Source organism: Tursiops truncatus, chromosome 10 (genome assembly GCF_011762595.2).
Source record: "Tursiops truncatus isolate mTurTru1 chromosome 10, mTurTru1.mat.Y, whole genome shotgun sequence".
In the NCBI taxonomy this organism is placed as follows: domain Eukaryota; kingdom Metazoa; phylum Chordata; class Mammalia; order Artiodactyla; family Delphinidae; genus Tursiops; species Tursiops truncatus.
Window position 1 is genome coordinate 95,916,698 of NC_047043.1, and position 15,902 is coordinate 95,932,599.

At 43.2% G+C, this 15,902-nt stretch overlaps 1 protein-coding gene across 13 annotated transcripts in view; it reads left to right on the plus strand.

Annotated features, from left to right (window-relative positions):
- The window catches only part of FANCD2 (FA complementation group D2), a 56,704-nt gene that overhangs the window by 40,009 nt on the left and 793 nt on the right, over positions 1-15,902 (plus strand). For 11 of the 13 annotated variants that reach the window (XM_033865417.2, XM_019944630.2, XM_019944631.2 and 8 more), the window contains 13 exons: positions 334-462; positions 601-719; positions 4,084-4,194; positions 5,305-5,435; positions 6,802-6,895; positions 7,541-7,663; positions 8,501-8,594; positions 9,285-9,356; positions 10,068-10,106; positions 11,075-11,149; positions 12,125-12,199; positions 13,169-13,315; positions 14,705-14,800. In XM_033865417.2, the coding sequence (XP_033721308.1) occupies positions 334-462; positions 601-719; positions 4,084-4,194; positions 5,305-5,435; positions 6,802-6,895; positions 7,541-7,663; positions 8,501-8,594; positions 9,285-9,356; positions 10,068-10,106; positions 11,075-11,149; positions 12,125-12,199; positions 13,169-13,315; positions 14,705-14,800 (1,305 nt within the window). The remainder of the gene's footprint in view (positions 1-333; positions 463-600; positions 720-4,083; positions 4,195-5,304; positions 5,436-6,801; positions 6,896-7,540; positions 7,664-8,500; positions 8,595-9,284; positions 9,357-10,067; positions 10,107-11,074; positions 11,150-12,124; positions 12,200-13,168; positions 13,316-14,704; positions 14,801-15,902) is intronic. The other 2 variants (XM_073787672.1, XM_019944635.3) reach the window with 2 other exon arrangements.

A 15,902-nucleotide genomic window follows, 5' to 3' on the forward strand; every position in this document is an offset into this window, starting at 1 on the left:
TTTAAAATTAGTATATCTAGTTACTTGATCCTTTCTTCTTATACTTAGTATTTGCTGTACATTCTTATCAGCCTAAATGATTTCTATTTTCGTGTGAGTTTTATCTCATTAGTAATTTTGGGTCTATACTTCTCAAACACTGTCTGTACTCTCTAAAAGCCAATCTCTTGGTTATTTGAAGATTGAGTGAGTTCCCTCTGTCAAAATATATCCCTAATTTCTTCTGTCCATTCTACCCGGTAGCGCAAGGTTTGATTAATCTCTATAATAAACTCTTAGTTTCAGAGAAGCTATCCAACAGTTCCTTCCCTCGTAACTCTGAATTTATTATAGAGCAAAGGAAACCGGAATATTGGATTCTCACATCTCCACCAGAGATCTGCCTCAGAAATCGCTCATAGTGTTGTTCAACTGCTGAGCCCCATGTGTAACCATCTGGAGAACATTCACAACTATTTTCAGGTCAGAAGCCTATCTTATCATTATAGAGACTTAGAAATCGCTTAATGAACAAGAGATTTCATTTTTGGCTGAGAAATATTGAAGGAGAATGAGGGCAATTGCTGAAGCAACAGTCTTAAAAGCATTTTTCCCTTGTAGTGCTTAACTGCTAAGAATCATGATGTAGTTGATGGACCAGGAATTAAAGGTCAGGAGTACGACATAATGTCTTCCTGCTATCAGAGGCTACTGCAGATTTTACATGGACTTTTTGCTTGGTGAGTATGTGGCAAGTACAGTAGGTAGAGATAATCAAGTATGTCCTTGCTTCTGCTTGACAGTCACCAAGGCACTGAGGTATAGAAAAGAAGGAAAGGGCTCCAAAATTTTATGTAAATATGATGCTTATTCTTTCTGTAGTGGTTTTGTCTGCATCATTTCATTTGGTCTTGCACGCTCTGTGTCTTACGGAGTCACTATTATTAACTCATCTGAAAATCAGATGACTTGCTTTTGGCTAACCTGTAACAAATCTGGCCGTCTGATTCTTAGTGAGTTTGCTGTGGCAACCTTTCCCTAATAGCACCAGAGAGACTGTCAGTTAAGAAGTTGTTATTAAACAAGTTATAGATAAATTCCAGATTATGAGGTAAAGAGCTGAAGGCTGTGTAAGCTGGGGTGTTTAGGGGTGCCTTCATGAAATCATGGGACTTCACGGGGCCCTTGGAGGGTAGATGGCTTTTTGGGAGGTAAAGGAAGAAACTGGAAAGCATGGCATGGACAAAAGTAGAAACGAGGGAGGTGTGTCCTTTAAATGGTTTTGTTCCTCAGGGCTGGGTCCTGGCCTCTCTGTTCTCATTATACAGGTTTCCTGGGCAGTCTCACCCAAGCTTAAATTCGTGCTAAAATTTAACTTCTGAGCTGCAGGCATTTATCTCCAACTGCCTACTCAGCACCCCGTTATAGATATGTCATTGACACCTCAGACTCATCACATCCAAAACAAGTGTTTCTTCCTTCCCACATCTCCTTCGGCTTTCCCTGGCCAGATAGATGGCGCCACCAGTTGTTGAGCCAGAAACCAGGAGTTATTCTTTGTTCCTTCCTCTACTGTCTACCCTTTCTCTCTCCCACATCTGATCACAGAATCCTGCTGAGTTTGTCTTCTAGATAACACCTAAATGACCACCTGTTCTCTCCTCCTCCACTGCTTCCAGACTTCTGTCGTCTGTCACCAGGACTGGATTAGTTTCACAGTTGGTCTGTCTGCCTCCAGCTGTCCTCTTTCGGTCCCTTCTTCACGCAGCAGTTAAAGCGATCTTCCCAACACAAACCCGATCTTATCCTAGCGCAACTTTGGCTTCTGATTGCCGTTAGATTTCTCTTGAGTTCAAACTCTTTTACCCAGCTTCTAAGGCCTTTTATTATCTGACTCCTGCTATTCTACTCACTGTCTTGCACTCTGCCCTCCAGCTGTACTGAATTAATTTCAGCACCCTGTATAGCTTTTACCTGGAAGGCTCCACACATACCCATCCTTCTACCAGGATCCTCACCCTCCTTGATCCCCAGTCTTTTCTAAATCATCCCTGAGATCTGGATTTAAACTGTACTTCCTCAGGGGCATCTTCCTTGACCCCCTAGGCCAGGTAAGTCTCCTTTCTGCCTCTCTTATCCCCCACTTCTTTGCTAATACTCTTACGATAAAACTGATCACATTTTATTATAATTACTTGTTGATCTGTCTTCCCTGCTGGACTGTGAGCTCCATGAAGGCAGAGACCAGCCATTGTCATATCCTCAGTACTTAAAAACAGTGCCTGACAAAGGATTTGAACAGATGCTGAAACAAGGAGATAAACGGATGGCAAATAAACACATGCGAAGATATTCAGCAGTATTAGTTGTTAAGGAAATGCAAGTAAAAATCACAGAATGGCTAAATTAAAAAGGTTTACCTCGCCAAGCATTGGCAAGGATGTAGAGTAACTGGAGCTCTCACATGCTGCTGGTGCAGCTGTACAATGGTGCACCCACTTTTGAAAACTGTTTGGCAGTTCCTTAAAAAGTTAGATATACACCTACCATACAACCCAGCCATTTCATTCCTAGTATTTATCCGAGAGAAATGTGTCTACACAAAGGCTTGTGAATGAATGTTTATTACAGCTTTATTTGTAATAGCCCCAAATTGGAAACAATTAAAATGTCCATCGAATAGTTAACAGATAAACAAATTGTGGTATGTTGATGTGGTAGAATACTACATTGCAACAACATGGATGAAAAAAGAATTATAGTGAAGAAAAACCAAGACCGTAAGAGTATGTAGTATTTGATTCTATTTATATAAAATTCTAGAAGAAGCATATAATTTTTTAGTGACAGAAAACAGTTCAGTGGTTGCCTCGCATTGGGCGGGAGGATGGAAGGAGGGATGGATTACAAAGGAATACGAGGAAACTTTTGGGGGTAATAGATATGTTTATTATTTTCAGTGCCATGGTGGTTTCATGGGTTTATATATAAGTCAGCTGATCAAATTCAGCATTTTAAATACATGCATTTTATTGTATGTCAATTATACTTTAATAAAGCCATCCCCACCCCCCACCTCCCCCCCTGAAAAACCTGCAGCCCATAAGAGGCCCTCAGAATTCATTTGTGGAAAGGAAAAGAGGCTACCACTGGTGATGTGGAAATGTTTCTAGAGGAGTGAAAGATCGAGGGGGTCAGATTGTGCTGGGCCTTGAAGGTCAGGCAGAAGAATTTGAATGTTGTCCAGGGAAGCAATTTTGGAGTTTTATGATCACAGCCATGATATAGTGAAAGCAGTGTTTTACGAAAATCCTTTTGGCAGCAGCATGCAGGACAAAGGGATTGGAAAGGCAATCAAAAAGACCAGTCAAAAGATGTTGACATGGGCTTCCCTGGTGGCGCAGTGGTTGGGGGTCCGCCTGCCGATGCAGGGGGCGCGGGTTCGTGCCCCGGTCCGGGAGGATCCCGTGTGCCGCGGAGCAGCTGGGCCCGTGAGCCGTGGCCACTGGGCCTGCGCGTCCGGAGCCTGTGCTCCGCGACGGGAGGGGCCGCGGCGGTGGGAGGCCCGCGTACCACCAAAAAAAAAAAAAAAAAAAAAAGTTGACGTGATCTGTGCATGGGATGATGATAAGGGCCTGGCCTAGAGTGATGGCCTTGGCTTGGAAAGGAAGGGACAATAGGAAAGATAATCTGAAGATAGAATTGTCAAGACTTGACTTAATACAGAAGAAGGAATAAGTTCTTTGCTGAACATCTACTATGGATTAGACATGGATTTAAGCAATTTCACAAAGTTATTCCTGTTTTTTTAGAGAAGACTGATAGTTATCTCTAAAATGTAAAGAATGAAGGAGAGCTTTGTTTGCCTTGAAAATAATCCTAGGAGGACTGTTAGGTCCTTAAGGAAAGACGTTTTCAGATACGCTTCAGCTTCTAGTCTGATACAGCAGTGACTGAATTTAGCACTTGAGTACTTTCAGTACTTCAGTTCTCCTTTTTCTTCTGTTTTATCGATGGTACAGACTGGAGGCCAGGATCCTCAACTGCTGTCCACGTAATCTTCCTGAAACTGAGCTAAGCTACCTTTCCTTGACTTTCCCTTAGGAACGGATTTTTTCAACCTGAAAATATTAATTTACTATACTCAGCCCTTGAGGTCCTTGCTAACCGACTGAAGCCAGGAGAGCCTGACCAAGCTTTGGAGGAGCTGCTTAGGTGGGTCAGACCACATATCCCTGAGTGTTGTCCCAAGAAACTCCTAGGAATAAGATTGGCAAGATTTCTTGGAGATAACTTGGTATTTTCAGTGACTTTTCCTCATTTTTGTGAGCTTTCTCATGTGTGTATTCAGATATATCCTGAAGCATTAGAAACTGTTGAATTAATCAAACTAAATCCTTATGCACCCTTCATCCTGTAAAGTTCGCCTTTTCAGGTAATGTTGATGAAAGCACTGGCCATCTGTAGTCAGCTCTTGATTATCCAGGGACCTACTCTGTCTCCTAGTAGGGTTGGGTAATTAGGTAGCAGTTAGTTACCACTGATTACCTGTCCATTTCCCTCATCTTGGAAGAAAAGGAGCCTAGGCCGAGGGCACAGGAGGTGAGAAGGAGCTCTAAGGGGCACAGCTTCCAGCCTCTACCCCAGCTTCAACCAGAGCACCTTGGTCTTTCCCTTACCTCCCCTGATAGCCTAGGCCATCACTGGGTCCACAGTCAATGCTTGTCATTCCTGCCTATAGAGCCTTATTTCATTTTCAATACAGTACTTTTAAATTTGTTTGAATTCCTTTCCACCAATCAATCAGGAGTTGACTCTAGTTTTATTTCACCTACAGTTTTGGATTAATTGTGACTCACATCTGCCATTACTTCAGAGCATTGAAAGCTAGCCATTTATGGTACATTTATTAGAAGCTCTGCTTCCTCTGCCTTATCATTTCCTTTCACTTTGTCCCTATGAACCCAGAACTTAAACATTATTCTCAGTGTGTTGCATAATGCCTTAAAGAGCAAGTAATTTATTCTACACTGAGAATAATATAGTCAGCATGGCCTATGCTAGCATTTGGGTATCTTGGCATATATGACCTCTTCAAGGCCATCATTCCATCCGCTGAGCTCTGGCCTCCATGCCCTAACTTTCTTTATACAAAGTTATAGTCTCTGTAAGGTCTTGAAAGAAGGTTCTACTAAAGCCCCTGCAAATGAGGAGGATTCTGATTAGACCATCAAGCATTTAAGCGGACTTGGATAACTCATGGATTTAGACATATCTGTAATACTTGTGGTGTTGTTTTTTATTTTTTTTCTTGTCTCCTTACAGCCAGAGCTTCCATTACTTGCAGAATTTCCATCTCAGCATTCCCAGTTTCCAGTGTGCTCTTTATCTCATCAGACTTTTGATGGTCATTTTGGAGAAATCTACAGCTCCTACTCAGAACAAAGGAAAAATTGGTGATGGGCCATATCCTCTTTTTTCTTTCATGAATAGACTTGTAAACTTAGGGCTTCCTAGGACCTTGTAAATTTTATAAGCAAATCTGTCCATAACTCTGGATGTGCTCTCTTGCTATACCAAGAAGGACATTTTTCCAGAAGGAGCTATGTCTGATGTCTGCTGACATTGACTGGACTGAGTGTGGTTAGTTCAGTTGGCTAGATTTTGTTTGGCTTTTGTTTGTGTCCTTCTTTTTTTTTTTTTCCCCCTTAAGTATCTGAGACATTTGACTGAAAGACATAAACCGTGAAGTTAATAAAATGGGAGAGAGAGGAGAAATCAGAATTAAGTGTAAAGAAAGGTTTGGCCCCATCCCTGATCTTTTTCTTTCTTTCTTTCCTTCTTTTATTTTTTTTTTATTTATTTTTTTTTTGGCGGCACACGGGCCTCTCACTGTTGTGGCCTCTCCCGTTGCGGAGCACAGGCTCCGGACGCGCAGGCTCAGCGGCCATGGCTCACGGGCCCACCTGCTCCGCGGCATGCGGGATCTTCCCGGACCGGGGCACGAACCCGCGTCCCCTGCATCGGCAGGCGGACTCTCAACCACTGCGCCACCAGGGAAGCCCCCTTCTTTTATTTTTTTAAAATTTTTATTTATTTATTTTTGGCTGCGTCGGGTCTTAGTTGTGGCACGCAGGATCTTTCGTTGCAGCGCACGGGCTTCTCTCTAGTTGTGGCGCGAGGGCTTTTCTCTAGTTGTGGTGTGCAGGCTTAGTTGCCCCGTGGCATGTGGGATCTTAGTTCCCCGACCAGGGATCGAACCGGCGTCCTCTGCATTGCAAGACGGATTCTTAATCGCTGGACCACCAGGGAAGTCCCCCTGATCTTTTTCTTTAACTATCTTTTGACATAGCTCTTGGAATGCATCTCACTGATACAACTTAATTGGCAGCACAGACAGAAAGCAAGGAGAACATGCAAAACAAACCTTTATTATTCCCTGTTGTTTAAAAAGGGAGGGTTTGGTATGAATCTAGGAAGCAGCCACTGCTTGTTGGCCTGCCAAGGAGGAGCTGAGATGGACTTCCCACTGCCCAGCAGCATTCCTTTTCTCTGTGTGTCTGTGTGGTTCACGTTTGTGTCAAGACAGGGTAAGAGGGTGCGACATGTTGAGTCTTAGAGAAATGGGTTTATTTCTGGTAGAAAAACCAGTAGAGCAGGAATTCATGACAGCTTTTTTTCAAATTGTCTGTTAGCCCAGGAACGTCATAGTAAATATAAAGGAATAATCCCTTTGGTCAGTAATCATCCCCAAAAGCCTGCAAAACAACAGTGAAGTTCATTTTCCATGAATGAGATATCTTTGCCTTGTTTCTCCAACAGCTTCCCTGGCCAGACAGTTCCTTTTCCGGGTGTGGCCAAGTGGGGAGAAAGAGAAGAGCGGCATTCCTAATGACCAGCTCCAGGCTTTGCTTAGGTGAGAGGCTCAGTTTCTGTCCACAAGCCAAATAGCCTTCCATTTTGCCACTGTTCAGATCCCTTGTCTGGTCAAAAACTGAGAAATTACCTTGGTTAGGGGTAACTTGGAAGCGGTGAAGTAGGTTTGAAATTAACATAATTTGGAATATGTGGATTGTCAGATCTTCTTGTTCTGTTTTATACTGTCAGCTAGTTCTTTATTAAATCAAATCATAGAGGAAGTGGGGGAGTCTGCTGTTGTATCCTGCCTTGTTAACCAGTGAGTCAGATATTTATTATTGCCTACCATATCCAAGACACAGCCATCACTTTCAAGGTGTCTAACTGTATTTCCAACTGAGACATCATTTCCTGTACCTCCTGACAAGTATTTGGAATCCTTATTAAAAATAAGTATTGGGAGTTCCCTGGCGGTCCAGTGGTTAAGACTTGGCGCTTTCACTGCTATGGCCCCAGGTTCAGTCCCTGGTTGGGGAACTAAGATCCCACAAGCCACGTGGTGCAGCGAAAAAATAAAAAAAAATAAAGTAAAATAAATGCTAATAGTTGTTTTAAAGCTTAGTACCTGGTAATGTCTCAAGAAAGAAATCTTGATTTAGGAATTCTGTAACATGCATTCATACTCCTATGGCTGTCAATGCAGCATCTACCTGGAGCACACAGACAGTGTTCTGAAGGCCATAGAGGAGATCGCTGGTGTTGGTGTCCCGGAGCTGATCAGCTCTCCTAAAGAGGCATCTTCCTCCACATTCCCTACACTGACCAGGTAAGGGAGTACTCTCCTCTTGTTCTCTCCCTAAGTTAGAATCACACTGTCTAATGTATGTAGTTTCCAAATAACTACCTTACTCTTCATCTAGTTCTGATACAGAGGGTAGGTACAATCATTCATTCAACACACACAGTGTCTACTGTGCATTCTCTCCAAGCAGCTCTTAGCCAGCCCATGTGAAAGGACCTTACTGAGGAATGAATTTTCAGTAGTTACAGTCTTCAGTGGCATTGGATATTTAATCACCAGACTTCTATCAGTGCTTTCATCCTTTAAATGTGAAATTACTTTTCCAGTATTTTAGCCATCTTTAGAAGGATACAGTGATTGTTGTATCTAACCATGTATGTCTCACTTAATGGGTTTTGTGTCTCATAATATCAGTGGTTATCTGACACTCGTATGGTCTTCACAGTTTATAACACACTCTTACATCGTTTATCTCACTTGATCCTTTTGATGAATCTGTGAGGTAGGTATCATTACCCCTGTTTCACTGATGAGAAAAATGAGTGTTAGGGGGCTTGCTCAGTTGATACAGGCAATAAAGTAAATATGGAACTAGGAACTTAAACTCAGATCTTCTCACCACTACTTTCCTGCTGTTTACCACTACACTCACCTTCATGAACTTAATCCTCTGATTTTACAGGTCATCTTCTCGGCTCATTTCTAAATCCTTCCCACTCTCACGTCCTCTTAGGGTGGACCCTAGTGAAAGGACATTCAGAGAGGTGGGGAGGGAAATAACTTTTGGTTCCCTGGCTTCTTCCCAGGACTTTGTTTCTGAGCAGTGCATCATTGTGTGGGCATCATCCTTTTCTCTTCTAGGCACACGTTTGTCATTTTCTTCCATGTGATGATGGCTGAACTAGAGAAGACAGTGAAAGGTCTTCAGGCTGGAACAGCAGCAGACTCGGAGCAGGTAAGTCAGATATTCCCACCCCAAGAAGTAGACTCTGGATTACTTGGAAGCTGCTGATTCTTCTACGCCTTGGGTCCAGAATTTTCTCCTAAGCTATTTCCTTCGAGTTGCTAAGATCCGGGATTGTTTTTTCAAAGAGCTTCTGGTTTAATTTCCTTTCCCTCTGGTTGGAAGTGAGGATTGGGCTCTGTTTTCCCTGGCTACTTCCCAGGGGACTTGGGACTCCATAGACCTAGTCTGGAAAAAAATATCTTTGGTTGCAGCCTCATATACCGGGCTGCAACTTGTGATCTGGCATGAGGTGAGCAAGCCTGTTTGAGATGCTGTGGTAGCCTGGGCCTTGGTAGCCTGCTAACCAGAACCGAGCTAGCCTGCTGGGAGATAGGGCTTGCCTAGGGAATCAGAGAAGCCACAGGGAGCTGATGGCCCAGAGGTATGTTGCAGAGGCTTTTTCCTACTTGGAAATTATTGAAGAGAGGTCCTCTTATTAGAAAGTCTCTATAAGATACCCTAATGTTACCATATACATGCAGGCCTCAGAACCATCTTGTGGGTGCACTGGTTGCCACATCTCTGTAGGAGGATAATTGGCTTAAATCTCTGTATAACTGTGTAGTTCAAGAACCATATATTAGTAAGAGAAGTATTTGGCTGTGATTCAGAGGTGTGTGTATATTTGGCTGCCTCTAGATTCATGAAGAGAAGCTCCTCTACTGGAACATGGCTGTTCGAGACTTCAGTATCCTCATCAACCTGATAAAGGTGAGCATGGAAGCTCCTTATCTCATCTCACTGGCTAATTGCAGGAACCACCAAGGGGCCTGGCTTCCAAACTGGACTCTCCCCAGCCTCCCTTGGGGATCTGCTTCCCACATCTTCTTCCCTATGCCCCACCCACCCTGGATAACCCCTTCCCCTCTTCCTGAGCACTGTCTTTTCCTTCTCTGCCTTCCTCCTTCCCATCTGTGCCACAGCACTTACTATTTAATGGGTCCTTCCCCGTGTCATCACCACCACCACCCCGCCGTGGGTCTGAGCACATTCCCCACTGTGTCCCTCTTCCCACCTGAGTGCCTTCTTTATCCCTCACACATACTCTGTGCTCTCCCCCACTCCATGATTTTGCTCAGACTGTTTCTCCAGCTTAGAATGTTGCTCTCTCTCCTTTCTGCCTCATCTACTCTTTCTTCAGGCTTCAGATCAAGGTTTGGGGCCTCTGCAATGCCATCTTCTTAACATTCCCAGTTGGAATCAATTCCTTGTTCCTCTCAGCTCCCCTCTTCCTTTTCTTGAACTTCAGTTACAGGGATTCCTTCGTTCTGCTTTGTAATTGACTTGTTGACATATTGGCCTGCCTTCTTCATTTTAGACGTCTCTGAAACACTCAGAGCTGTGCTTTGCATGGTGGGGAGGAGGCTGGGGTGCTCAGAGGAGCAGGCTTCAGCTTTGGTTTCTTGTCCTTCATCTCTACAGGTGTTTGACAGCCGTCCTGTTCTGCATGTATGTTTGAAGGTGAGACCGGCCCTCTTTAGTGTTTATCCTTCCTGTGAGTTAACTGAGTGGAATTGCTTAATACCTTGACCAAAAGCCAGTCTCCAGAATCTGTGCTATCAGGTAGTCTAGAAAAGACCATGGATATGTTTTCCCATACTAGTTGGATGACAAGAGAAACCAATTTTACTATGAGTTTGAAAACTTAGTCTTAGAAATAGGATTAGTGGCTTCAGGAGCAGTAGTCACTCCCTGCCATTCCTTCCCAGGCAATAGAAAGGAAGGAGGAGTGGGTGATTGCTCTTTTTAAAGCCCATGTATGGCCTTATCAATGTGGGAGCTGGTGTTCTGGTATCTGCTGAACTCCTCTGCCGGGGGATATCCCAGATTAGCCATAGATTTGATGGTAAACCCATCAAATCTTTGATAGCTTAAGAGCTAAAGAACACGATAGGGAGAATGCTTCTAGGCCCACTCTTGACAGTTCCTTCTTGTGGATGGTGCCCCATTCTCATTATCTCCTGGCTTCTCTCTTCCTCTTTACTCACTCCACCCTGGTGCCATTATGGGAGATGGGTGAGAAGGGGGAGTCATTTACCTGATTGGTAAATTGGTCAAGTGGTCATGTGCTTTCTCAGCTCTACGCAGTTCTTTCCTCTTGAGAGTAAGGTGTCCTCAGGGAGCTGGGGTTCCCCTCTGTTCCTCTGTGCCCTCATTCTCAAGCTGAGCAACACCCCTGTGCATTGACTGTGTCTGGGGTAGGTAAGTCTGCCTAATTCTGGGGCTTAGTTAGCAGGCCCATTTAGCTTTTGCATTAAGCTACATTCTCCAAATTAACCTTTTGGACCCTTTCCAATTTATTTTTTATATATAAAAATAAGAAAATAAACCCCCTGGTCTGGGAAATGTTATGCTGCCTGAGGCAGGGGCCTTTCAGGTAAAAGACCTCAGCTAGAGGTCATCACCAGTGTGTCTCTTCTCTTCTTCAGTACGGGCGTCTCTTTGTGGAAGCATTTCTGAAGCAGTGTATGCCTCTCCTAGACTTCAGTTTTAGAAAACATCGGGTAAGAACTGAGAACAGAGAGCAAAAATATGCCCTGTACAGTTGTTCAGAAGATATGTCCACGGCGATTCCTGGGCTGGCATGGGGGTGGTCCCCTTGCCCAGGTTCTGGGCCACAGATCTGCTTAGGTACTTCTGGTCACTTCACCTATCCCCAGAGATGCCCATGTAGGACTGAATGTTCCATAGTACGTCCGCCTTCCTACTTCTCCTACAGACTTGAGGATGATTGTTCTTTTTAGCTTGATTTTATTGTGCTACTGCAGTCCCAGGACCTCACATATTAGTGTGTCATTTGCTTATTCCTGTGTGCTTCTCTAAGTCTGGTCTTGGGAATTTAAAAACAAAACAAACGAACGAAAAAAACCTCATTTGTGTCTTAAACTCTTGTTATAACGGAGTCTTGAGAGTTTTTTACCCAAGTGGGATCCAAGACTAGAGTAGTGAAATAAGAATAGAAACAGGGGCTCCCCTGGCAGTCCAGTGGTGAAGACTTCACGCTTCCACTGTAGGGGGTGCGGGTTCCATCCCTGGTCGGGGAACTAAGGTCCCGCGTGCCCCACAGTGCAGCCAAAAATTTTAATTTAAAAATAAAAAGAACAGAAACAGAGATGATTACTTCTTACACATACTTAGCAAGTTGAACTTTGCAAAACACTCTCACAATATTTGGTTGGTCCCTCATAACTCAGAAAGATAAAGGGGAGGATAGCCAGTGATCACTCCTCCTATTTGAGGGCCAAATTAAGATAATTGTCTAGCATAATCTTGAAAAATTGTGAATCACTATGTTGTACACCTGAAACATATTGTAAATCAACTATACCTCAATTTTAAAAAAAGAAGAGATGATTATCCATATACAGCTGGAACCCGCAGGCTTGATCCTCTTTGGAACCCTTGGTTGCAAGAATATCTTGCATATAAAATGAAATGAGAACGTTTCATATGGCACTTACAAATGTTGTTGGTTATAGGAAGATGTTCTGAGTTTACTGGAAACCTTCCAGTTGAATACAAGGCTGCTTCATCACCTGTGTGGGCATTCCAAGGTAAGATGGAAAGCAGGTCACACCACCAACCCACCTGTTGGTTTAATCTGTGGTTGTGATTTTGGAGATCTGTGGGCTCCAGTGCCTTCTTCCTTTTTTACCCCTCTTGAGCCTTTATTTCTGGGACTATGTCTGTCCAAAGGCAGTTTATTCAGAGTGGTCAAATCCTCAGTTGCTGGCAGAGATTGGGTAATCATCTAGAGGGGAATTTCTGCATCTGAAATTTGACTCAAACTCCATAGCCCTGTTTCCTCCAGGAGCGCTTCTTTGGTGAGAGAATGTTGGTGAATGTGTAACTGCTACAAAGTACTCTGGGCAGGAGGAATATTATGTAAGTGATGACTCTGCTGGAGACAAGAGGTAGTTCTAAAAGCAGCTGTTTTTAGAGCTTTTCAGCTGTACTACTTACTTGTCAAGGAACACATCTGTCTCTTGTGAGAACATTTTAGCATTAAAGGACTTTTCCACTTGAAGCCTGGAGTTGAGCCAGTCATTTTTTGTGTGAAGGAACACAGAACCATGGAGTGCTGCAGTCACTGGCAAGCCCAGTTCCTGTTGTTCATTTCCTCCCCTGGTTCTAACTTTTTAAGGTGCTGAACAGTGGAATTTTATAAGGACTCCCTCAGCTAAACAGGGATACTCTCTGTTGTTTAATATCAGTAGAATATACATTCAAGAATATTTTACGTAAATTCATTGATAATTGATCAATAAGAGGTTATGAAGAGGAACCGTGAAGTGTTGGTGGTATGTCTTCTAGGCTCTTTTAGCTTGAAGGACAGCTGCCATTCTCTTCGGAATACTCTGCCGGACTACTGCTCTTTGATGGAACATGTCTCTGGCCTGTACTGGCAGGGCATATGGTCTTGTTCAGTGTTCAAGGTGTCAGGAATTCAAAAGTTTCTGTATAGGAAATGTGAAAGCATGATGATAAACCCAGATGAGTTGGATGCATTTGTTTCCATTCAGATTCACCAGGACACGAAACTCACCAAGCATGTGCCTTTGCTCAAAAAGACCCTGGAGCTGTTAGTTTGCAGAGTGAAAGCCATGCTCATCCTCAACAATTGCCGAGAGGCTTTTTGGCTGGGCAATCTCAAAAACCGGGACTTGCAGGTAAGCCTGGGAGCCCGCCAGTAGCAATCTCCTACTTCCTTTCTTTGTGCGAGCATTGGAAAGTATCTAAGGAAGGTCACCTAAGCCCCACTCTCAATACTCAAAACTGCTTTTCTCAAATCTGTGACTGTTTAGCTCTTAACGTTAGGGTACATTGCCTTTGGGCCCTGGTTGCAGGTTGCACTCCTCATCCCAGGCAGCGAAGGCACCAAAACATACCATTGATATCAACAAGGCCTCAGACATAGAGGAGCAGATCAGGAAAACCTCCTTCCATAGCTAGAGGGATACCTTTAAGCCCTAATGTGGGTAGATTTAGAATATTTTTGTATATAAAACTTTGTTTGTTTAGTTATTTTGGGTTTTTTCCCCTAAAACCAGTCTGTCTTGTTCCTGAAATTATTCTCTGGCTAATTTTAACAAATGAGCATTTCTTAGTTCTTTCAATTGTCTGACTGACTGGCTGAAATCTTGTTTTGCTTATACTACTACTTTGGAGTTATAGCATTTTTCAAATACAGTGCAAGCCCTCCTCATTCATGCTTACAACATCTGAGTCTTAAAATCTTATATACGACAAAAAAAAAAAAAAAAAAAATCTGGGCTTCCCTGGTGGCACAGTGGTTGAGAGTCTGCCTGCCGATGCAGGGGACACAGGTTCGTGCCCCGGTCCAGGCGGATCCCACATGCCGTGGAGCCATGGCCGCTGAGCCTGCACGTCCAGAGCCTGTGCTCCGCAGCGGGAGAGGCCACAATGGTGAGAGGCCCGCGTACCGCAAAAAAAAAAAAAGAAAAGAAAAGAAAAAATCTTATGTATGAAAAGAATAGCTCCCCAGAGAATTAGCTTCCTTTCTTCACTTCAATCTCTTGCTTCCATGAGAAAATTGAAGCTCAGCAAAGTTAAGTAAACTTATCATTCAGCCATAAGTGAGTGGAGCAAGGGTTTGAGTCCAAACAGTCCTGATCCAGATTTGATGTTCTTAAACCATTTTAGTGTACCATCCTTTAGCCTCTACATGGCCATTTGTGATTGGTGTGTTGGTGTTCATGCTCACATACCTTAAGGTATTTGGGAAACTTTAGAACCATATTCAGCATTACCTGAAAGAGTCACCAATACAGTCTGGTCTTGTAAAACTAGTATGATATTAGAATACAAAGATGAACCTTTAAAACTACATATTGTATCAGAGCCACAAGCATCTTAGAAATCTTGGGTTGATTATCACTTCTCTAGATGCTGGATCACAGGTTGGTGTCCGTGTTTGACCATATTTGAATGACTGAATATCTTTCTTTGCTTTGTCTATAAACTAAGCCTTTCTCCCCTTGAGACCCCATATGTGATCATTTATAACCCACTGTTTGTCCTGGCCCATTCACATTCAGGGTGAAGAGATTATATCCCAGAATTCCCAGGAGAGCACAGCAGATGAGAGTGAGGATGATACGTCATCCCAGGTCTCCAAGAGCAAAGGAACAGAGGTATGTCTGTAAAAGGCACCAGAGTGGCATTGATGGTAGAGAGTGCAGAATTTTCCCTGCTTGATTTTATAATCAGATACTTCTATGCCCATCTCCATTCCCTCCAAAAAAGCTTCTGTGCTGATGTGAATTCTGTGGGGGCCAGAAAAAAACCCACACGATATTATAATCACTCAATATTTTAATCACAACTTGAGTATCTGGAGTTGTTTGTAGCATATGTTATAGAGTTGAAAGTTCCCTTCCATTATAGCCTCCTGAATTCATATCTGAAACCATTTTAGAGGGGAGATGAGAAGAGGTCAAAGTGTTCTCTAAGTGTTGAGAAGAATGAGTTAAACCATTTAAACATGTTGTTTGAGTATCTAAAATAGAAATGTGAAAGCTAAAGCACAGAATCAAAAGCTGCTACCACTGAGGACTAAAGTAAGAGTAGGAGTCCTTATGCTCTTTTGGGCTACTACCAATGCTTTTGAGACTTTAAAGAAAGCTAAAGAAAAATGTATATATTTATTAAAGTTTGTTACAATTCAGGTGGGTTATAGATACAGAGAAGCTGAGATTTAAGAACCCCTGCTGTGGATACAGTTTGTAATGCAATTTGAGGCTGATGCGTAAGGACTAGTTAGTATGAAATTCTTTTATTACATGGTCCTCTGTTTTATTTGTATAGAATATCTCCACCTTGTTCTGATAAAAAAGTTTTATGGCTTTCTTTTTTTCCCTATAAATTTATTTATTTATTTATTTTTGGCTGCGTTGGGTCTTTGTTGCTGCATGCGGGCTTTCGCTAGTTGCGGCGAGCGGGGCCTACTCTTCGTCGTGGTGCACGGGCTTCTCATTGCGGTGGCTTCTGTTTGTTGCAGAGCACGGGCTTCAGTAGTTGTGGCACGCGGGCTTAGTTGCTCCGCGGCATGTGGGATCTTCCCAGACTAGGGCTCGAACCCGTCTCCCCTGCATTGGCAGGTGGATTCTTAACCACTGCGCCACCAGGGAAGTCCCCATAAAATAGTTTTGAGGCAGACAGTATCCTATTAGTTTGGTGCTTTGTCATAAGCAAGCCTCCCAGATTAGATTTTACAAACCAGAGAGAATTTTACTC